The sequence below is a fragment of the Grampus griseus genome, assembly GCF_964374135.1.
Source record: "Grampus griseus genome assembly, chromosome: 16".
Taxonomy (NCBI): Eukaryota; Metazoa; Chordata; class Mammalia; order Artiodactyla; family Delphinidae; genus Grampus; species Grampus griseus.
Genome location: NC_139010.1, coordinates 36021055 through 36038784, shown reverse-complemented (window position 1 = coordinate 36038784; position 17730 = coordinate 36021055). Strand labels below are relative to the sequence as shown.

Below are 17730 nucleotides of genomic sequence, written 5' to 3'. Positions count from 1 at the left end.
CTATTCAATAACATGCATATGGTTCAGCTGGAAAAATTACAGACCAATCACCATCTGGCTAGAACCATTATTATTTCAGAAATAGGCATCCTATGTAACTTGAGGTGGGGAGAATAGTTATTTATGGATTACTGTAGTAAATATTTGTCAAAACACCAACTATCTCAATAATCATACACTTATTTCATTCATAAGAACTTCCAAAAATAACTCTTCTGTATCAAAAAACTTATAAATGGCACAAGAGAGTTAAATAATGGCCTATGGAGGAAAGGAGAATTCTGCTAGGGGAAACTCTAGTGAAGCATTTTCTCCATTACAATTTTGATCGATATAGTTCACGAAAGAAGCCTCGCTTTGCCGCCTTCTTTTTTTAAATAAATTTATTTATTTAATTTATTTATTTTTGGCTGCGTTGGGTCTTCGTTGCTGTGCGCAGGCTTTCTCTAGTTGCAGCGAGCGGGGGCCACTCTTCGTCGAGGTGCACAGGCTTCTCATTGCGGTGGCTTCTCTTGTTGCGGAGCATGGGCTCTAGGCACACGGGCTCAGTAGTTGTGGCTTGCGGGCTCTAGAGCGCAGGCTCAGTAGCTGTGGTGCACGGGCTTAGTTGCTCCGCGGCATGTGGGATCTTCCCAGACCAGGGCTCGAACCCGTGTCCCCTGCATTGGCAGGTGGATTCCTAACCACTGCACCACCAGGGAAGCCCTGCCTTCCTTTTTTTAGTGATTCCTCTGAGAGGGAATGCAAGAAACTAAATCTGAGGGGGAAAACTGCTTTCATAATCTCAAGTGTAAACCACGAATAGGCTTTTCTGATATAAAAGTTAAAGCCTGAAGAGATAAGAAAGGCAAGCATTTATTCCTTTAAACATTTCAATAAATTTGCAAAAATATTCAGCAACTATGCACATATTGTTTGTATACTTAAAATGCAACAATTTTCCTGCTTCGAATATTATTTTCCTGAGTGTTTTAAGGATATTTTGTTCTACTAGACGATTCAAAAGTAAGACTTACACACACACATAATATATGTAACAGGAATTCTCCACATGATTAGCATCGTGGACTCTCCTAACAGTGTCAAACAATGAGAAGCCAAACATGATCACATCCACGTCGTAAGGAGAGCCTGGAGAATCACCTATGTCTTTGTTTTCTGCTCAGTGCTTCTGATAAGTTCAGCAGATGTACAGCCATGACTTGTTTCCAAACATCCAGACCCCCTCACTGGCTCACCACAATTACACAAGTGCTAAGTTCTAAGTATTCAAAGAAAGACTGCAGGTGTCGCTTTACTTCTCTCTGGTCCCTTTACCAAACCCCTACATCACTTATGACATTACTTGCTAATATTCTGCAATCCAAAATGAAAAATGCACGTATACAAGTTTGCTAAATTTCACTTAACCAAATAAATTTAAAAATAGATAAAATACTTAAATTCCTGCAACACAAAACTTGGTTTTCATATTCATTAGAACATTTTAGAATTACTCAAACACAAGAATTGAAAATGTGTGTGCTATTTGGAAGAGAACTACTGAATTTATTCTCCAGAAGAAAAAGCAGACCTGAAGCATCACATTACTGGAACACCTGAAACATGTTGACAAGTTCTTATCTTCTAAACTTCAACGAAAGCTGCTTGCACAAACTATTTAAAGAATATCTGCCCCTATTAAACAAGCCAGATGTATTAAGGAAGTCAGAAGCTGAGTCACTTCATTTCTTTCTGTTGCCTCCAGTTGCTAGAATACTGGCAACTCGCATAAATATGTTTAATGTATCCATGTAGATTCCCAGCATCCTAGGAAAGAAATTATGCCTGTTAAGTATGATGTAATTCTCGTAACAATGACAAAAACTATTTCGTAATGTAGGAGAGAAGAAAGCGCAACACTGATTATTTGTCCCAGGTATATGAAATGGAAATTTTAAAAAAGACGCCAACTAAGGAAGTCCTAGACTAGAAAACTATCAAGATTTTTCTTTTGGCAGATTAATCTTTTAAGTGTTAAAGGGCAGTTTTAAAAATCATTATATTCTCTGACACTCTACTATGAGTACAGTATCTTGCTTTTAAAAAAAAAGAAATGGGTGATAGACAATGAAATAATCAGAATAAAAACCAAAGAAACACCTTCACAAAAATGTGTCAGACACAAGTCTGGCATTTTAAAATATAACACACTCCCTCAATGCCTCCCCTGATTACCCCCAAAAAACCTGCCACAAATCTGTGAGCATTATAGCAATGTTTAAAAAAATCATTACATTAAGTTTTAAAGAAATAAAAATAAATTACTTTAAAAAATGTGGTAGACACCATGAAACTCAAGGAAATTACTTAAATAAAATAACCTACTTTGGTGGAGAGGCCAAGGAAAGGAAAAAGCATTATTGTACAACACAACATCAGCTACAGTTGAATATCTCCAAAATGGAATTTTCAATTTTTAATAAAAAATTAAAAATTGAAGTGTTTCCAATTTTTAATAGGCTTTTCTATTAAAAATTTCAATTATGTACACTTTCCAAAAATAACACTTGACTAATACATCTTTTCTTCAGTTTTAAAGTCTGTTAAATATAAATTACACACACGCAAAATTAATTGACCAACAAAAGCACTATAAGGCTAATTAACAAAATAGGTAAAATACTCTGAATCAATTGAATATATACCTAATTATTACACTTAGTTGCAATATAATCAAATGTTCTGTGTATACATAGCTTACTAAGGAAAGAGAACAGACCAAATAATAACAGAAATAAAATAGTAAAATTCAACAAAGTCATTGTTGCAGGTTGAACTCAAAAGATATGTTCAAGTCCTAATCTGTGGTACCTGTGAATGTGACGTTACTTGGGAATAGGGTCTTTGCGATTATAATTAAGATGTGAGTTAAGAAGAGGTAATACTGGAGAAGGGTGAGCCTTAATTCAATATGGCATCATTATAAGAGACAGAGATACAGGGAGAACATCATATGAGGACAGGAGTAAAGATTACAGTGATATATCTACAAGCCAAGGAATGCCAAGGATGGCTGGCCATGACAAGAAGCTAGGAGAGAGGCATGGAGGAGATTCTCCCCTAGGGCCCTCAGAAGGTACCAACCCTGATGATACCTTGATTTCAGACTTCTGGACTCTGGAACTATGAGAGAATAAATTTCTGTTGTTTTAAATCAGCCAGTTTATATAATTTGTTATAGCAGTCCTTGGAAACTAACACAGTCATAAAACAAAACAGGCCAAAGCAACACAAATGTCCTTATGCAACAAAGAAAAGACATTAAAGGCTACTTACGAATTGATGGGATCATATTTTTGAACTCCATACACTGGTACTACTTCTGCACGCTTGATTACTTTCTGTGTATCATACAGAAGAAACATGCTGAAAAGAACTAATCCACCATAAATTGCCACCGAGTACAGCGTGGCGCCAGCCACAGTGGTAGGTGGAAGAAACATAGATCCTGAAATCAAAATGGGGAAAAAAAGTTTTTCTGGGAAAAAGTATTTTTCTGTAACTGGATTTACAATCAGCATCACTTAAAAAAGTTTTCTTCTTTGGCATGTTGCACAGATAAGGAAACATCCGAGTATGTGCTCTAATTTTACATACATTCAGTTCAAAACCCATTATACTCATTCTTGCAATGGGTCACTTGCCCACATTATAGGAAAGTTCCTGCATCAGAGCAATTTTCATGTTCTCCAGACCAACTTTCCCATTTTACATGTATTTGGTAAAACCAATAATAATGGTTTGCCATGATGCCAAACGAGCAAATCCAGTCAAATTAGCATATATGTTTTAACCAACTTTTAAAAATGACACTTACTAAATTCTCTCCATTAGGATACCTGAGTATGTCAGATGATTTTAGGACATCATGAACCAAGAACCAAGCGTCAAAGCACAGTGGCTTACCTAGTGAGGACACAAAGACGACACCCAGGCCCACGCCCAGGGGTGCTCCCATGTTCAAAAACTTCTCACTGGGTGCACACATGGCCACAGTGGAGAGGCCTCCCACAACACCAGCTGTGTACCATGCAGCTCTGAGGAGAAGAGGCCCCCCTAATATCGTCAGAGGAGCCACCACTGCACCCATCACACCTGGAGAAAGAGCAAGCAGGCAGTTAAATATTTACTAAACAACAACCAAAAGGAAAATGCTTCTTCTAACATGCCATCTGAACATATTGTAGCTTATAGTTAAACAATGTGATTACAAAAAGTCTTCTCCTTATTTAGGTGACGCTACCTCAAAACCCCACAACTAAAACTTGTACCTATCCAAATTCTAAATCACAACTAACACGATTCCTAGTCAATCAGTCAAAACTCACACAAGTAAAAACACTAATCTAGAGTTTTAGTAACTATGTCAAATTCAGTGTAGTTCATTATTTGGATCTGAGTCTACCAATAGTCTTTATAACAATATTCACATTTGGAAGAACTGAGATGAAAGGCTTAAAATAACTGAAGGTCAAATCTACTGTGCTGAAAGAGAACACAGTAAAAGGAAAGACTAAGTATATGATGCTAATCTTAAAGTAGGAACTTCACGGACAGATGCTGCTGTTACCTTGCGTAATAGGGAATGTAATCACAGCTTGGAAAAAAGCAATTTTAGTTGTTAGATATTTATAAACATGTCCACCCAAAGTATAGTAACAATAATTTCATTAGCAAAGGTAAATAGAAATCTTTTATTTAAAAAAAAACAGATCTCAGATAAGGCATTCTTTCCGTATTGAGTAGAACAAGCTATACCCTTTTCTTTTTTTTTTTTTTTGGGCAGTACCATGTGACTTGTGGGATCTTCGTTCCCCGACCAAGGATTGAACCTGGGTCCCCTGCAGTGGAAGCATAGAGTCCTAACCACTAGACAGCCAGGGAATTCTCAACTATACCCTTTTCTTAAACATTAAATGTGCATAGTTGAACTCATGGAATAAGCACAGAGCTACCTTCACACTGAAATTTTAATACCAGTGTGTCTCTTGAGACTAACATTTCTAGATCAAGTAATAGGGCATATTTTATCATATGATGATGAAAAATTAAAAAATTTTTGGCTCTAGGAAAGACATCGGATAGAAATTCGTCTGTATGACATTTCTATCAGAATTCCTATCAGTTTTGCAACTGACAGCAAAATTTTAAGAAAAACTTTCAAGGAGATTATTGAGATTTTTTCCAGTGATACTGATAGAAATCTTAAATGGCAATAGATGTTTGCTGCTTAAGGACAAATCAATTACAAAACTAATAAGAATAGCTCAACATTATTATTGTGAATGAAAACTGCCCTTCAGGAAATTAGTACATCCACTGGGGAAAACAAGTATGAAGGTTCCTCAAAAAATAAACACAACTATCATATGATCCAGCAATCTCAATTCTGGGTTTATAAGCAGAGGAACTGAAATCAGGATATGAAAACAACCCAAGTGTTTGTCAATGGATGGATGGATAAAGAAGATGCGGTATATATAAACAATGGAATATTATTCAGACTCAAAAAAGAATGAAATGTTGCACTTCTTGACAATACAGATGGATCTTGAGGGCATTATGCTAAGTGAAATAAGTCGGACAGAGAAAGACAAATATCGTATGATCTCACTTATACATGGAATCTAAAAAAGTCAAACAGAGAAACAGAGCATAGTGGTGGTTACTACGGGCTGGGGGGAGACGAAAATGCGGAGATACCTGTCAAGGGGTACAAGCTTCCAGTTATGATTAACAAGTTTGAGGACGTAATGTACATCATGATTACAGCTAATAATACCACATCATAAATGCTGCTAAGAGAGTAGATCTTAAATGTTCTCATCATAAAAAAGATACGGTAAATACGAAATGAAGGTTAATGCTATGGTAGTAATCATTTTGTAATATACAAATGTGTCAAATCAACATGTTGTATGCCTTAAACTTATACAACATCATGTATCAGTTATATCTCAATAAAGCAGGGAGAAAACACAGAAGAGACTAGCTTTCAGCGAGCGTTTCAGTAATTCTTGCACAGTATCACTTAGGCCTGATTGAGACCACAGCTGTGTCCACAAGGTATTAAACATCTGTATGAAAAATGAAAATAGAATGCATTGGGATGTTTATCCTGGGTCAAAACCTGGCTTTGATGTCTCTTTGACTCTGTGAGTGGTTGCCCTTAGGTCATCCACTTTGGATTAAAGGGGTCTGAAACTCCATCATGCCAGTGAATGAAGAATTAGACAGAGAGTTGGACTTTAAGAAATAACATTAGGGGCTTCCCTGGTGGCACAGTGGTTAAGAATCCACCTGCCAGTGCAGGAGACATGGGTTCGAGCCCTAGTCCAGGAATATCCCACATGCTGCGGAGCAACTAAGCCCGTGTGCCACAACTGCTGAGCCTGCGCTCTAGAAGCCACAAGCCACAACTACTGAGGCTGCGTGCCACAACTACTGAAGCCCATGTGCCTAGAGCCCATGTTCCGCAACAAGAGAAGCCACTGCAATGAGAAGCCCGCACACCACAACGAAGAGCAGCCCCCACTTATCGCAACTAGAGAAAAGCCTGCGCATAGCAACGAAGGCCCAATGCAGCCAAAAATAAATAAATAAATAGTAAGTTTATGGGAAAAAAAGAAAAGAAAAAAAGAGAAATAACATTGGGGGTGTCAGTCTTGATTTTGGCACTTCCTGCTGTGTGACTTCACCCAGCCTCAGCTTCCTCATCCATGAACATATGGACAGGCTAATGCCTGCACACACAGCTTCCCAAGATGTTTATGAAGAATAAAGCAAATTCTGAAAACAAATTAAAAAAAGAAAAAAATGGCATTCATACTGCGCAAGAAAGGGTTAACAGAGCAGACCTAAGCCTACCTTTACCGAGACCTGCTTGCAAGGTTAGTCCTTGGCTGGCATCTGAGAACTTGGCACTGGAACCATTCTCTAACCTTAGGGTTAGACTATTTATGCAAAAAATGAGTTATGCTGAATGCCTGCTTTCCTTCTGGGAGTCTGGATTTTGGTAGTTGCTAGGAGGGTCCCTAAATGGTCAGCCCCCAATAAAAACCTTGGGTGCTGAGTCTCTAATGGGCTTCCCTGGGCAGAAACATCGTACATGTTACTGCACATTTCGCATTCTTGCCGTGTGCCCTCAAAGGGGGGAGACAGCACTGAAAGCCTGTGTGTGGATTTCTCCACACTCTAGACTTTGCCTGTATCTTTCTCCCTTTCTGATCCTGTTGTGTATCCTTTCACTGTAATAAACCTTAGCTCTGAGTATAACTATATGCTGAGTCCTGTGACTCCATCTAACAAACTGCTGAATGAATGGGTGGCCTTGGGGACTGCCCTCCAACACACATAAAACACCCAGAACTGGGCTTCCCTGGTGGCGCAGTGGTTGAGAGTCCACCTGCTGATGCAGGGGACACGGGTTTGTGCCCCGGTCTGGGAAGATCCCACATGCCGCGGAGCGGCTAGGCCCGTGAGCCATGGCCGCTAAGCCTGCGCGTCCGGAGCCTGTGCTCCGCAACGGGAGAGGCAACAGTGAGAGGCCTGCGTACCACACACAAAAAAAAACAACCAAAAAAAACCTCCCAAAAACCACCCAGAACTTAAGTAATTTATATGTTACAATAATATCAGATAAGAAGAGGTTTTCTAAGCAACACAGGTAGAAAGGCTTACTTATTCTAGCTCGAATTAAAACTACATAGCTACTTTAATTCAACAAGTGGATCTACTATTTATCAGAGATAAAATGACACTGAACCTGTTTATTCAAGGAAACAGTGTCTAAAATGGGAAACAGGTGTAGAACTCTATTTACTGGCTAAGACGTTGAATAATCCTTGAATATTTATATGGCACTAAGAGATATTAAATTTTATAGCAAATGCACACACTACGTTTTAAGTAATTTTTTTCTTAAAAGCATGTTACTGGTATTAGAAGAAAATATTGGGACCATCGCCCTCCCAACCACAAAAGTTCTGTCTTGTAAAGGTCCATGGAAAATATCTATGGTTGAATTACCTAAGACCTAATGGAAGAGAGGCTTGAAAACCAAGGCTGGGAAGTCATGCTCTCTCACATTCACCAAAACAAAGCCAGCACATGAAGAATACAAATGATGTATTTCACACTGGAAATTCATCATACTGGGTACCCCAAAACTAATTTCCATTTATTAACCCACGTTAAAAACATTTCAGTCTGTCTCCCTGGAATTTTCATGGAAATGCTTATAAAATTTCTCTTGGCTTGTGGTAAAGATCATGCATCTAGAGCATTTTTGTTTCTGCATCTGGTGTTCTTTACTCAACCCAGAGGCACAATACCCTGGGATACTTGCAATGGAAAATACTTTATGTAAACTTTAAAATATTTGTCTTTCCATAATTAAGGAAAATATTACATATACCTAAAGGAATATTAATACTGTTCCGCAATACCAGGGTTGGACAGCCTCTGTCCTGCCCACAGTAACTTTGTGCCAAAAACTATCTACTGACCCAGCTAACCGCATCACACACGGAAGTGAATTTCCAAAGATCTTTTTGACTGCTTTCTTCTTCCCAATGCTCCACTGCAAAAACCTCTGCTCCTATTCTTTCACACATCTTACGTCCTCCTTCTCTGGTAGAGACCCCCAGTTTCTTATTTTTCTAAAGATATACAACAAGAACAATTCTCAAGTGATGTGTATCAGATCTGAAATCCTCCTGGTATTAGACAAAATACATAAAAGGAAATCTCTGCATATACTAGACTGTCACCAGAGGCAAGTGTAATACTGGGGCTGTCCATGGTCTTAGTATCAGAATCATTAACTTTCCAGAGTGGAGATCTGGCAATAATACTACCAGGAATAAGTGCAGAAAACCGTAAGTATTTAGCAGACATGAGGCTTAATTAAATTGTGTACTGTGAAGAGCCATCAAAAAAGGCAGTATTTAAGATTGTTTAACAACAATTGTAAAACAGAACATACCAGAATGTAGTAACCAAGCAAGATGCTTTGGGCCTGGGCTCTGGTCATATGATATCGACTGGACCAGCATTCCAGCTCCAATCATGGCTGCAAAGGTTGCACCAATTGTCTGAAAGACATGTATTACTAAGAAAAATTGATCCTTATACAACAACAAAGTAGAAACTCACAGGTTCCAAGTCCAGTTAGTCCCTCCAATAAACCATGTTTAAAAAGATGAAGGATAATAAACAGAATCCTATATTTTTCTAGCACATTAAAAGGCCTTGTGCTTATTTCAGTTTGGTCAAATTAGCAAGAGCACCCCCTACTATCATACATAAAGTTTTCCAGACAACTTTAAGTGAATGAGTAGAGCTCTGGAAGATAACATCATCTTTAAAAAATTTTATTCTTGTTAGACAAAGGTATAACAAAACCCCTTTAAAAATCCCAGAATAATTATTTTTAATTATATTTATTTTGGTATAGCACAAGTAACATTAAAAAAGTTAGTCATGATACACCAATTAGAATATATATATATATATATATATATCTCACATTGTCTCAAACTCTATATTTGCTAAATGAAAACCTGAAAAAAAGCAGCACATGGAAAAGATGAGAAATAAGATTCTACATTTCTATCCTCCCAATTTTCTGGCTGAATTGGCCCTCATCTCCTTTCTTTGTCTATCTTCGATTATCCATTGTTATACATTTAAATATTCCTTGTGCATAACAAGGAAGAAATGTTTGTAATGAAAGATGATAATCAATCTTCAGGAAATTTAAAGCAGAAATTGCAAACTTGCAGCCCTTGGGCAAGATCAGGCAGCAGATGTTTTGTTTGGCCAACTATTCAAAAAACAATTGAGCGAGAACGCATTTAGTTGGAAGGCTTTCTCTAGATGCCAAAATCCCACGTGACATACCAGGCCTGCCTCACTCATCTGCATTATGTCTAACCCATGGGCATCTGAACGGTCAGCCTCTGAGGTAAAGTACAGGTAAACATAACAGCTGTTTTTGCTGAGAATGCGAAAGCCTTCACTCAAAACACAGAAAAGCACGCTGGGTTCTACTTCACCACCTTCCAATGGAGAAACAATTACTAAAAGCTACTTCATCTATCTCTATGCAAAGCATTTTCAGGATATTTAACACAATTATATATTTTTCTTTTAAAGTCCTTCATCATCCAGGTTCATTTTTTGCCTTTTACCTTCCCATACTCTACACTCCAGGTACACTGAACTGGTAGGCTGCGAACATGCCCCAGTTTCACACCTCTTTAATTTTGTTTATTGTGCCTAAAAATACCTCCTTCCTATCTGGTTGACATATTCAAGGATTACCTCTTTGCCTGAAAAGTTTTTCTGGTAGTTACCCTGGCTGTAATAAGCAGTGTCAGATGTCTCTACTCTGTTCCAAAAGCACTTGGTACAAACTTTGACATTATCTGTGTGTATGTCTGTCACCTCCCAAAGGCTTCTTCCTCTCTGTAGCACCTGTCTGGCTTTCTAAACTATTTTACTTAAGCAGCCCTAAAGGCAGGTGAGACTGATCTTATGCCCACAAGCACCTGAGAATATGGCCCAAGCACAAAACCTCCTTGAAGTCTTATTTTAGGGGCTAAACTCTTTTGTATATTTTAATCTTTCATGTTTGCTTTATTACAAAAGCATTGCTTTAAACTGTTTACCTCTGATTAAAACTGACATACCTGATGAGAATGCAACAAGTTGATTCTGTGCCTTCAATAACCTCTAGGCTAGGAGATTCATGACACCCATCTGAGAAGCAAGACCCTAATACTGAAGTGTCTAAATGGCTACACAACTGAAATGGTTCTCCTTTTGGAAAGTACAGAATAGTGGAAACATTACAGATTTGGAAGTCATAGGGATCTGGGTTGCCCATGGGAAGAATCAGTGGGAATTTGCTGTGGGAAGTGTGTGTTATATAAACTTTCCCATCTCCCATTCCCTTCCAGTCTCACACTCGATGCTCTAGTTTGCATTACCATCATTTTAGACCTTGAAAAGGCACAGCTGGTACACTTGCTTCCCGTCTCTTCCACATTACTTCTTAAAGCTCAAATACAAATCATACTTTTGCTGCCCTAGTATCTGCAATGGCCTCTAACCGCTTAGGTGCTCTCCTCAGCTCGGCAATCAAACACACCCTTTCTAATTGTGTCTTCTTCACACTCCAGACCTCAAACACTTAAACTTCACTTGAATGGGATTATAAAGTCACTTGTAATGACTACCTCCTCTCCTTTGCCCAAGCTGTTTTTTTTTCGCAAAACTCGACTACCCTGTCCTCTCCTACTAAAATAAAAAAATGCTAGTAAAACAACAAATGCTCAAGAAACTCTCACTGAATATAAAACCTTATATAGGGTCAAGAAAAGTTCAGAATAGTGCCAGCACTATTCTACTCCTAGTAGTATAGAGTGCTTGGGTTTTTGTGACAGCTATTCTCCACTGACCTCCAAGATGGATTTTTTTTTTAACATCTTTATTGGAGTATAATTGCTTTACAATGGTGTATTAGTTGCTGCTGTATAACAAAGTGAATCAGCTATATGTACACATATATCCCCATAACTCTTCCCTCTTGCGTCTCCGTCCCACCCTCCCTATCCCACCCCTCTAGGTGGTCACAAAGCACCAAGCTGATCTGATCTCCCTGTGCTATGCGGCTCCTTCCCACTAGCTATCTATTTTACGTTTGGTAGTGTATATATGTCCATGCCACTCTCTCACTTCGTCCCAGCTTACCCTTCCCCCTCCCCGTCCATTCTCTGCGTCTGCGTCTTTATTCCTGTCCTGCCCCTAAGTTCTTCAGAACCGTTTTTTTTTCTTTTAGATTCCATATGTGTTAGCATACGGTATTTGTTTTTCTCTTTCTGACTCACTCTGTCTGACAGACTCTAGGTCCATCCACCTCACTACAAATAACTCAATTTCGTTTCTTTTTATGGCTAATATTCCACTGTATATATGTGCCACATGAGATGGATTTTCATCGGCTTTATTTTTTAGTAAATTACTACAAAATAGAGCTGTTTGATATCTGCTGCTAGATAAGTAGAATGTTCCTGTAAGTTTAGGTTCCAACATCTTTGCTGCTACTAAAATACATATTCAACAAGGAATAATAGCTGACTTGCCTAAGAAGGTATTTCCTACTTTGTTTCAGCTGCACTAATAATTCATATATTACTTGAACAAAGATCTGTTTAATATAGTAAGGTATTCTTTCCATTTAATCCCCTCCTCCGATAGTTTTCATTTAATCTTTTGCTATTTAGTGGGAAAGGAAAACAAAAACAAGCTAACTTACCACCCAAGAGCCTCTCATCATGAAGTTCATGAGGGCAGGAGTTCTATTCACTGCCAGGGCAGACAAAGCTGTTATGCCGATACTTCCTGCTAAGTACATATAGGTGGTATGAATTCTATCCTTCACATAGTGAGGCCAAATTCTGTAAGAAACACAACACAGTTAATTTATAGAATTATGAATGTGAATTTTGGTTGAATCATTTACTAGGTGGGAGATCTTGAGAAATATCACTTTATTGCTCTAAATCTTATTCCAGTATCATGGAAATAATGATGCATGTTGGAGTTACCATAAAAAATTAAGTAATATAAAACATATAAGCCCTTGGCACATATACAAAACAACACATTTGCTTCTTGCTTAAACATATATAACCTTGGTAAAAGATTTTTATTTATTGTTTGAATAAATATATGCCAAGGAAATGAGAGATTCTATTTTTTTTCATGTATATTTCCACATAGTTGGAACACTGGACACAAAATACTCCAAAAGTGGTGAAAGATAAGGATGAGAAGAAAACTGGAACCTTTAAGGCACGAATTGTTTGAGAACAATTTACTTACACGGCTTTTTCAAGAGCTCCAATCTCATTAGACATTCCCAAGCCATAGTAGCACAAAGCTCCAAGACCAACAGCAGCCCCTCCAGCAATAAACCATCTTCCCATCTGATCAACTGCAGAACACAGGAGGAAATGCAAGTTAACACTGCTGTCTTGACTAAAATGATTAGACTTAATTAATCTTTAAGTTCACTCTAACAAAATTTGCGGAGGTGGTGTATCTGTAGATGTAGGGGTACTTCTGTGATATGTTATTTTATTCATAAGAGATGTGTGTTCTCGTGACATTCTTAGAAAATAAAGATGAGAAAAACATGTTAACATCACATGTTATATTTAATATTGTGTCTAAAGTGCTATTAACAAAGATGATGCTTTACATGGAGTCAAGAAAAAAATGAACCAAAGAAAAATGTAATTAGTGTTTATGCAGCAGGATCAAGGGAGAGGGTGCTCTTGTTTTTTAGAGTACCGAGAGGAAATAATTTATCAACTCTTAACTGGACGGAGGTATTCACAAAGAGCATCTTGCTCCCTTTAGTCAAAGTTTGTTCCCTAAGAATGTTACTACACTGTTGCTATGATTCATATAATTTGGTTTCTAGGGCCAACTGACCGACAGAAATGCCCTGAGGGATGCCAACTAGGGCTCTCTCCCATTTTAAAATACAGATGGTCTCCAACTTAAGATTTTTAAAAAACGATATGCATTCAAGTAGAAACTGTACTTTGAATTTTTAATTTTGATCTTTTCCTGGGCTACTGTCATGCAGTACGATACTCCCTTGTGATGCTGGGCAGCGGCACCCAGTCAGCCAGTTGCTCATGAGGGTAAACAGCCGATACACTTATAACCATTCTGTACTCACCCAACAATTCTATTTTTCACTTTCAGGATTCAATAAATCACAGGAAGGATTCAACACTTAATTATAAAATAGGCTTGGTGTTAGATAATTTTGCCCAACTGTAGGTTAATGTTAAGTATTCTGAACACGCTTAAGGTAGGCTAGGCTAAGCTATGGTATTTGGTAAGTTAGGTATATTAAATATATTTTGAACTTCAGGACATCTTCAACTTATGATGGGTTTATCAGGACATAACTCCATTTTAAGTCAGGGAAGATGGGTATTGACCTTTTGCAAGGCTGTGAAGGAGCAGTAGTGTTCTTTGATTTTGGGTAGATTACCAATCTAGATTCTGAACTTGCAAAGCTGAAATCCAAACTGTGAACCAAACTGATGTCATTAGGGTACTGCTTCCTGAGAGGCCCTAAATGGGCAGCCAATCAAGATGACCCCTCTTGAACAACTAGCTTTTTATTAACATCTATGTTTTGGTGATTTACTCTTGACCTGAAACATATACAAATATTATGTTTGAAGTAAGATTCTACGTGGCTTCAAATGAACTTCAATAACAGATTATAACTTTCAGATCATGGCACATTACCTAATAATCCTTAAAAAAAAATGGTGAAAGTAAAATTTTTTTCTGGAAGAAACGTGACTGGGGACCACTGAGCTCAGTGTGAAGTACCAACCTTTTCAGGGTCATCAGATACCTGAGGATGACTGCCCTTCTTCTCACAAAATGCACATATGTACAAGTTTGCATATACTTTAAGGAGGCTGTTCATGGACCTTTTTTTAAAACACGAGTTTACTAAAGGCTGGCACCTACTTTTAAATATTTTTTCCAGTGATGGCTCCAAAGCTGCCTCCTTGAGTTCTTGGCTAGTTTTCCCACGACGAATTCCAAGTCTTGTCTTGGTGGCATATTCCTGATACACATGGAAACAAAGACACACACCACCCACACCAAAAGAATGTTAACAACAAAATAAAACAGAGAATCTCATCACTCTAGAAAACTCTGTATAATGTATGTAAATCATACATACTTCACTATGAAAGTATGTTAGCCAATCTAAAAAGTTAAATGTAGACCCTACTTGTGCTCTATCTTCGAAGTGATTCACTAATTCATTACAACCTAACTTCTTAGTTCAGGTTTCAGAACTGTTTATTTCATAAACTACAAATTTTATTTATATCTCTAGAATTATCATATTTTAAACACTAACTTTTAAAAGATACGCATTCAGTAAATATTAGCTGCATTTTTTCATCTGGGAAATGGGCTCAATCCTTCCTTTAACACAAAGCCAAAGGGATGGATGACTACTACCTCTATTTTAGCTCTTTTTCAACAGTGGAACACTTAATTTAAGAGAAAAAAGTTGTCTCTTCTAGCTTCTGTATATTTCCTTATCTACCTCACATTTCAAAATTTATACTCCTAATTTGAATGCTAGAGCAGAAACCTACTACAAAAGGAAATGGGTTTCTCTCTAACTTGACAGATTTTGTTTTACCATTCTCTAAACAAGAGCTGAAATGACATGTTTAGTAACTTATTAATAAGTTATTGGCCAAATCGTAATATTCTTAAGCTTTTGAAAATAGGCTCCACGATCTCTCTGTTGAACCATACAGCTCTCAATCCTTCACAAATTACTCTAAATTCTCTGAATGAGAAATTCCAAGAGCTGTAAGTAAAGGAGAAGTTACAGGAGTTCTTTTTCATATATGATAAAGATGGAACAGAACACTAATAGGGAGAAAGAGCTGATTTGGTACATTTTCACCGCTGTTTCAGTAAATCACTAATGGTAGAATAGGGAGCGTCACAATCTGTCAAAAAAATGGTCCCAGGAGCATACAGAGAGACAGACAATATAAAAATATTCAGATTATCTTTACCCTGCTGGGTGGTAAGAGCCACTGATTTTTCGTGATGGAATTCTTCACAACAGGGGAGGCCTTGGTGAGAGCTGGGTGGAAAACCCTGGAAGGTAGTGTCCGGAGACACACAAGTCTTGCGGCCAGCATGGTGGTGCACCAGGTTTACCAAGCAGATCTGAAACGCTAGTTAGAGACAGAGACAAAAAAATCACCCATTAACCAACCCACCGGCTCTAAGAAAGAACCAATCATCTCTTAGGAGAAAAGGTGAAATAAAGTGACCTTTTAAAATGATAATGATGAATACTCTGCTCGTCCCTTGTTAGTTCAAGATATCCATCCCACAGAACTGGTTTGGGATGGACCACCAAAATGGGTTTAAATCCCAATCGGAACAATAACAAGAGGAATGACTTTTATGTGTCCAATACAGAGTGGATTTAATATCAAGAGAATTAAGGGGTGTGTGATGGATTTTATACATGTGGTTTTGTCTGAAGATTTATACCAGCATTCAGTGGGAAAATTTAAAAAAGGGCTAAGAATAACTTCTGAGCAGAGGAAAAATGTCATCCAAGAAGTGATTAACTCTTCAAGGTCATACTACATTGCAAGGTTATACAACATCGGTGGAAACCAAGCATGCGAAGTATTACTTCCCTTCAAAATATGATGTAAAAATATTCAAGGTATTGAAACCACCTGGGATGTACCTTAAAAATGTAGATTCCTAGGTCTAACTTCGGTCCTAATGATTTAACCCCTTGGAATAAGACACAGTAATATGTATTTTAACTAGCACCCCAAAAGCTAAGAATCTTTGCTTTTAAATACCTATCTGAATGTACTTCCAACTCTGCCACGGGATCTGCGAGGGGTGTGCAAAACTGACACCTATTCTTTGGAAAAATACCGAATCATTCTAGCACTTTCGTGGCATTACATCATCTCAGCCTAAAGATGCTGTGCCTCTCATACCTCAACACATCTACTGAGGAGCACCAGCTCAGAGAGGCCTCCAGAGTGGGAATTCTACTTCTATCACAGGCTAGAAGTGGCCTCGTGCGAATGTTTGATCCCTGAGACTCAGGTGCCTTAACTACAAAATAGATACTATTACCGACCCCGTACGCTTTCGTGTGCATCGATGAGCTCGGATCACAAGACTCGGATGAGAGCCCGGCAGCAAAAACTCTAGCCTCCCAAAGTCAACGCACTCCACAGCACACCAGCCACAGGCACCCCCTTATCTACCACAGCGGCGCCTGGGCGGCCCGGCCGCGGGGATGATTCAGCACCTCGCTGCCCAGGGAGAAGCAGGCAGAGACAGCGGGCCCCTGCCCGCCTGCCCCAGGCCCCGAAGTCGCCGTCCCCTCCACCCGGTCACCTGCAGGACGGCCCTGACACGCCGCCAGCCCGTGACGCAGCCCGCAGCGCCGCCGCCTCCAGTCCTCCCCCCACACACGCAGCGGCCCAACGGGGCCGGTTGTCAGTAGTACGGTGGATCGCGGTGCCTCACGGCCCGGGGGAGCCTTAACTCAGTCCCTGGTCAACTCAAGCGCGCAGCTCCCCTTCCGGGCCGGCGAAACGCAACGACCACCACCTCTCGCGCCCTCTGCCCACCTCTTACTGATTGTGAGCGCAGTCTCTTTAGCTCGCTGCGTGACGCAACATCCGGAGAAGTCGCAAACACTACGGACAGCCAATCATGAGCGGAGGCCTAACGGAAGGGCGGGTAGTAGGAAGGAGGGGTTCCTAGTTGTAGGGGCGGGGCCAGTGGAGGATTGTTGGGAGCCTTGCAGTCAACGTCCATCGCGGGTGTGGGCAGAGAAGGCATTTCAGCCATTTTAGCTCTGGGTAGCGGAGCTCACCTTAGTTTTTCTCTCAACAGTTTCACTTGCAGCAGTTAAAAAATTATTTTAAAATTGAAAGAGGGTAGTATGAGAATTAAAAATTATTCCTTCGTCCCGTTTCTTTCCTCTTGTCAAGAATTTATTTCCAGATAGTGTGCCAAATTGGCAGTTTCAGACCGGAGCCAACGGGTTTCTTG

The 17730-nt window shown here is 39.1% G+C and overlaps 1 protein-coding gene across 3 annotated transcripts; it reads right to left on the bottom strand.

Annotated features, from left to right (window-relative positions):
• Positions 1 to 365: 365 nt before the first annotated feature.
• GHITM (growth hormone inducible transmembrane protein) lies at positions 366 to 17352 on the bottom strand. Of its 3 annotated transcripts, none has more exons than XM_082674214.1 (9): positions 17220 to 17352; positions 15699 to 15865; positions 14617 to 14716; positions 12934 to 13045; positions 12365 to 12506; positions 9029 to 9137; positions 3949 to 4137; positions 3319 to 3490; positions 366 to 1809 (listed from the first exon to the last, which is right to left on the bottom strand). In XM_082674214.1, the coding sequence occupies exons 2-9, from the start codon at positions 15825 to 15827 to the stop codon at positions 1725 to 1727; spliced, it is 1038 nt and encodes a 345-aa protein (XP_082530340.1). In that variant the 5' UTR covers positions 15828 to 15865; positions 17220 to 17352; the 3' UTR covers positions 366 to 1724. The 3 variants fall into 3 exon arrangements, with proteins under 3 accessions (XP_082530340.1, XP_082530342.1, XP_082530341.1); XM_082674216.1 differs by having other exon boundaries at positions 15699 to 15863; positions 17304 to 17323; XM_082674215.1 differs by lacking the exon at positions 17220 to 17352 and adding an exon at positions 17068 to 17207 and having other exon boundaries at positions 15699 to 15863.
• Between the last annotated feature and the right edge of the window lie 378 nt (positions 17353 to 17730).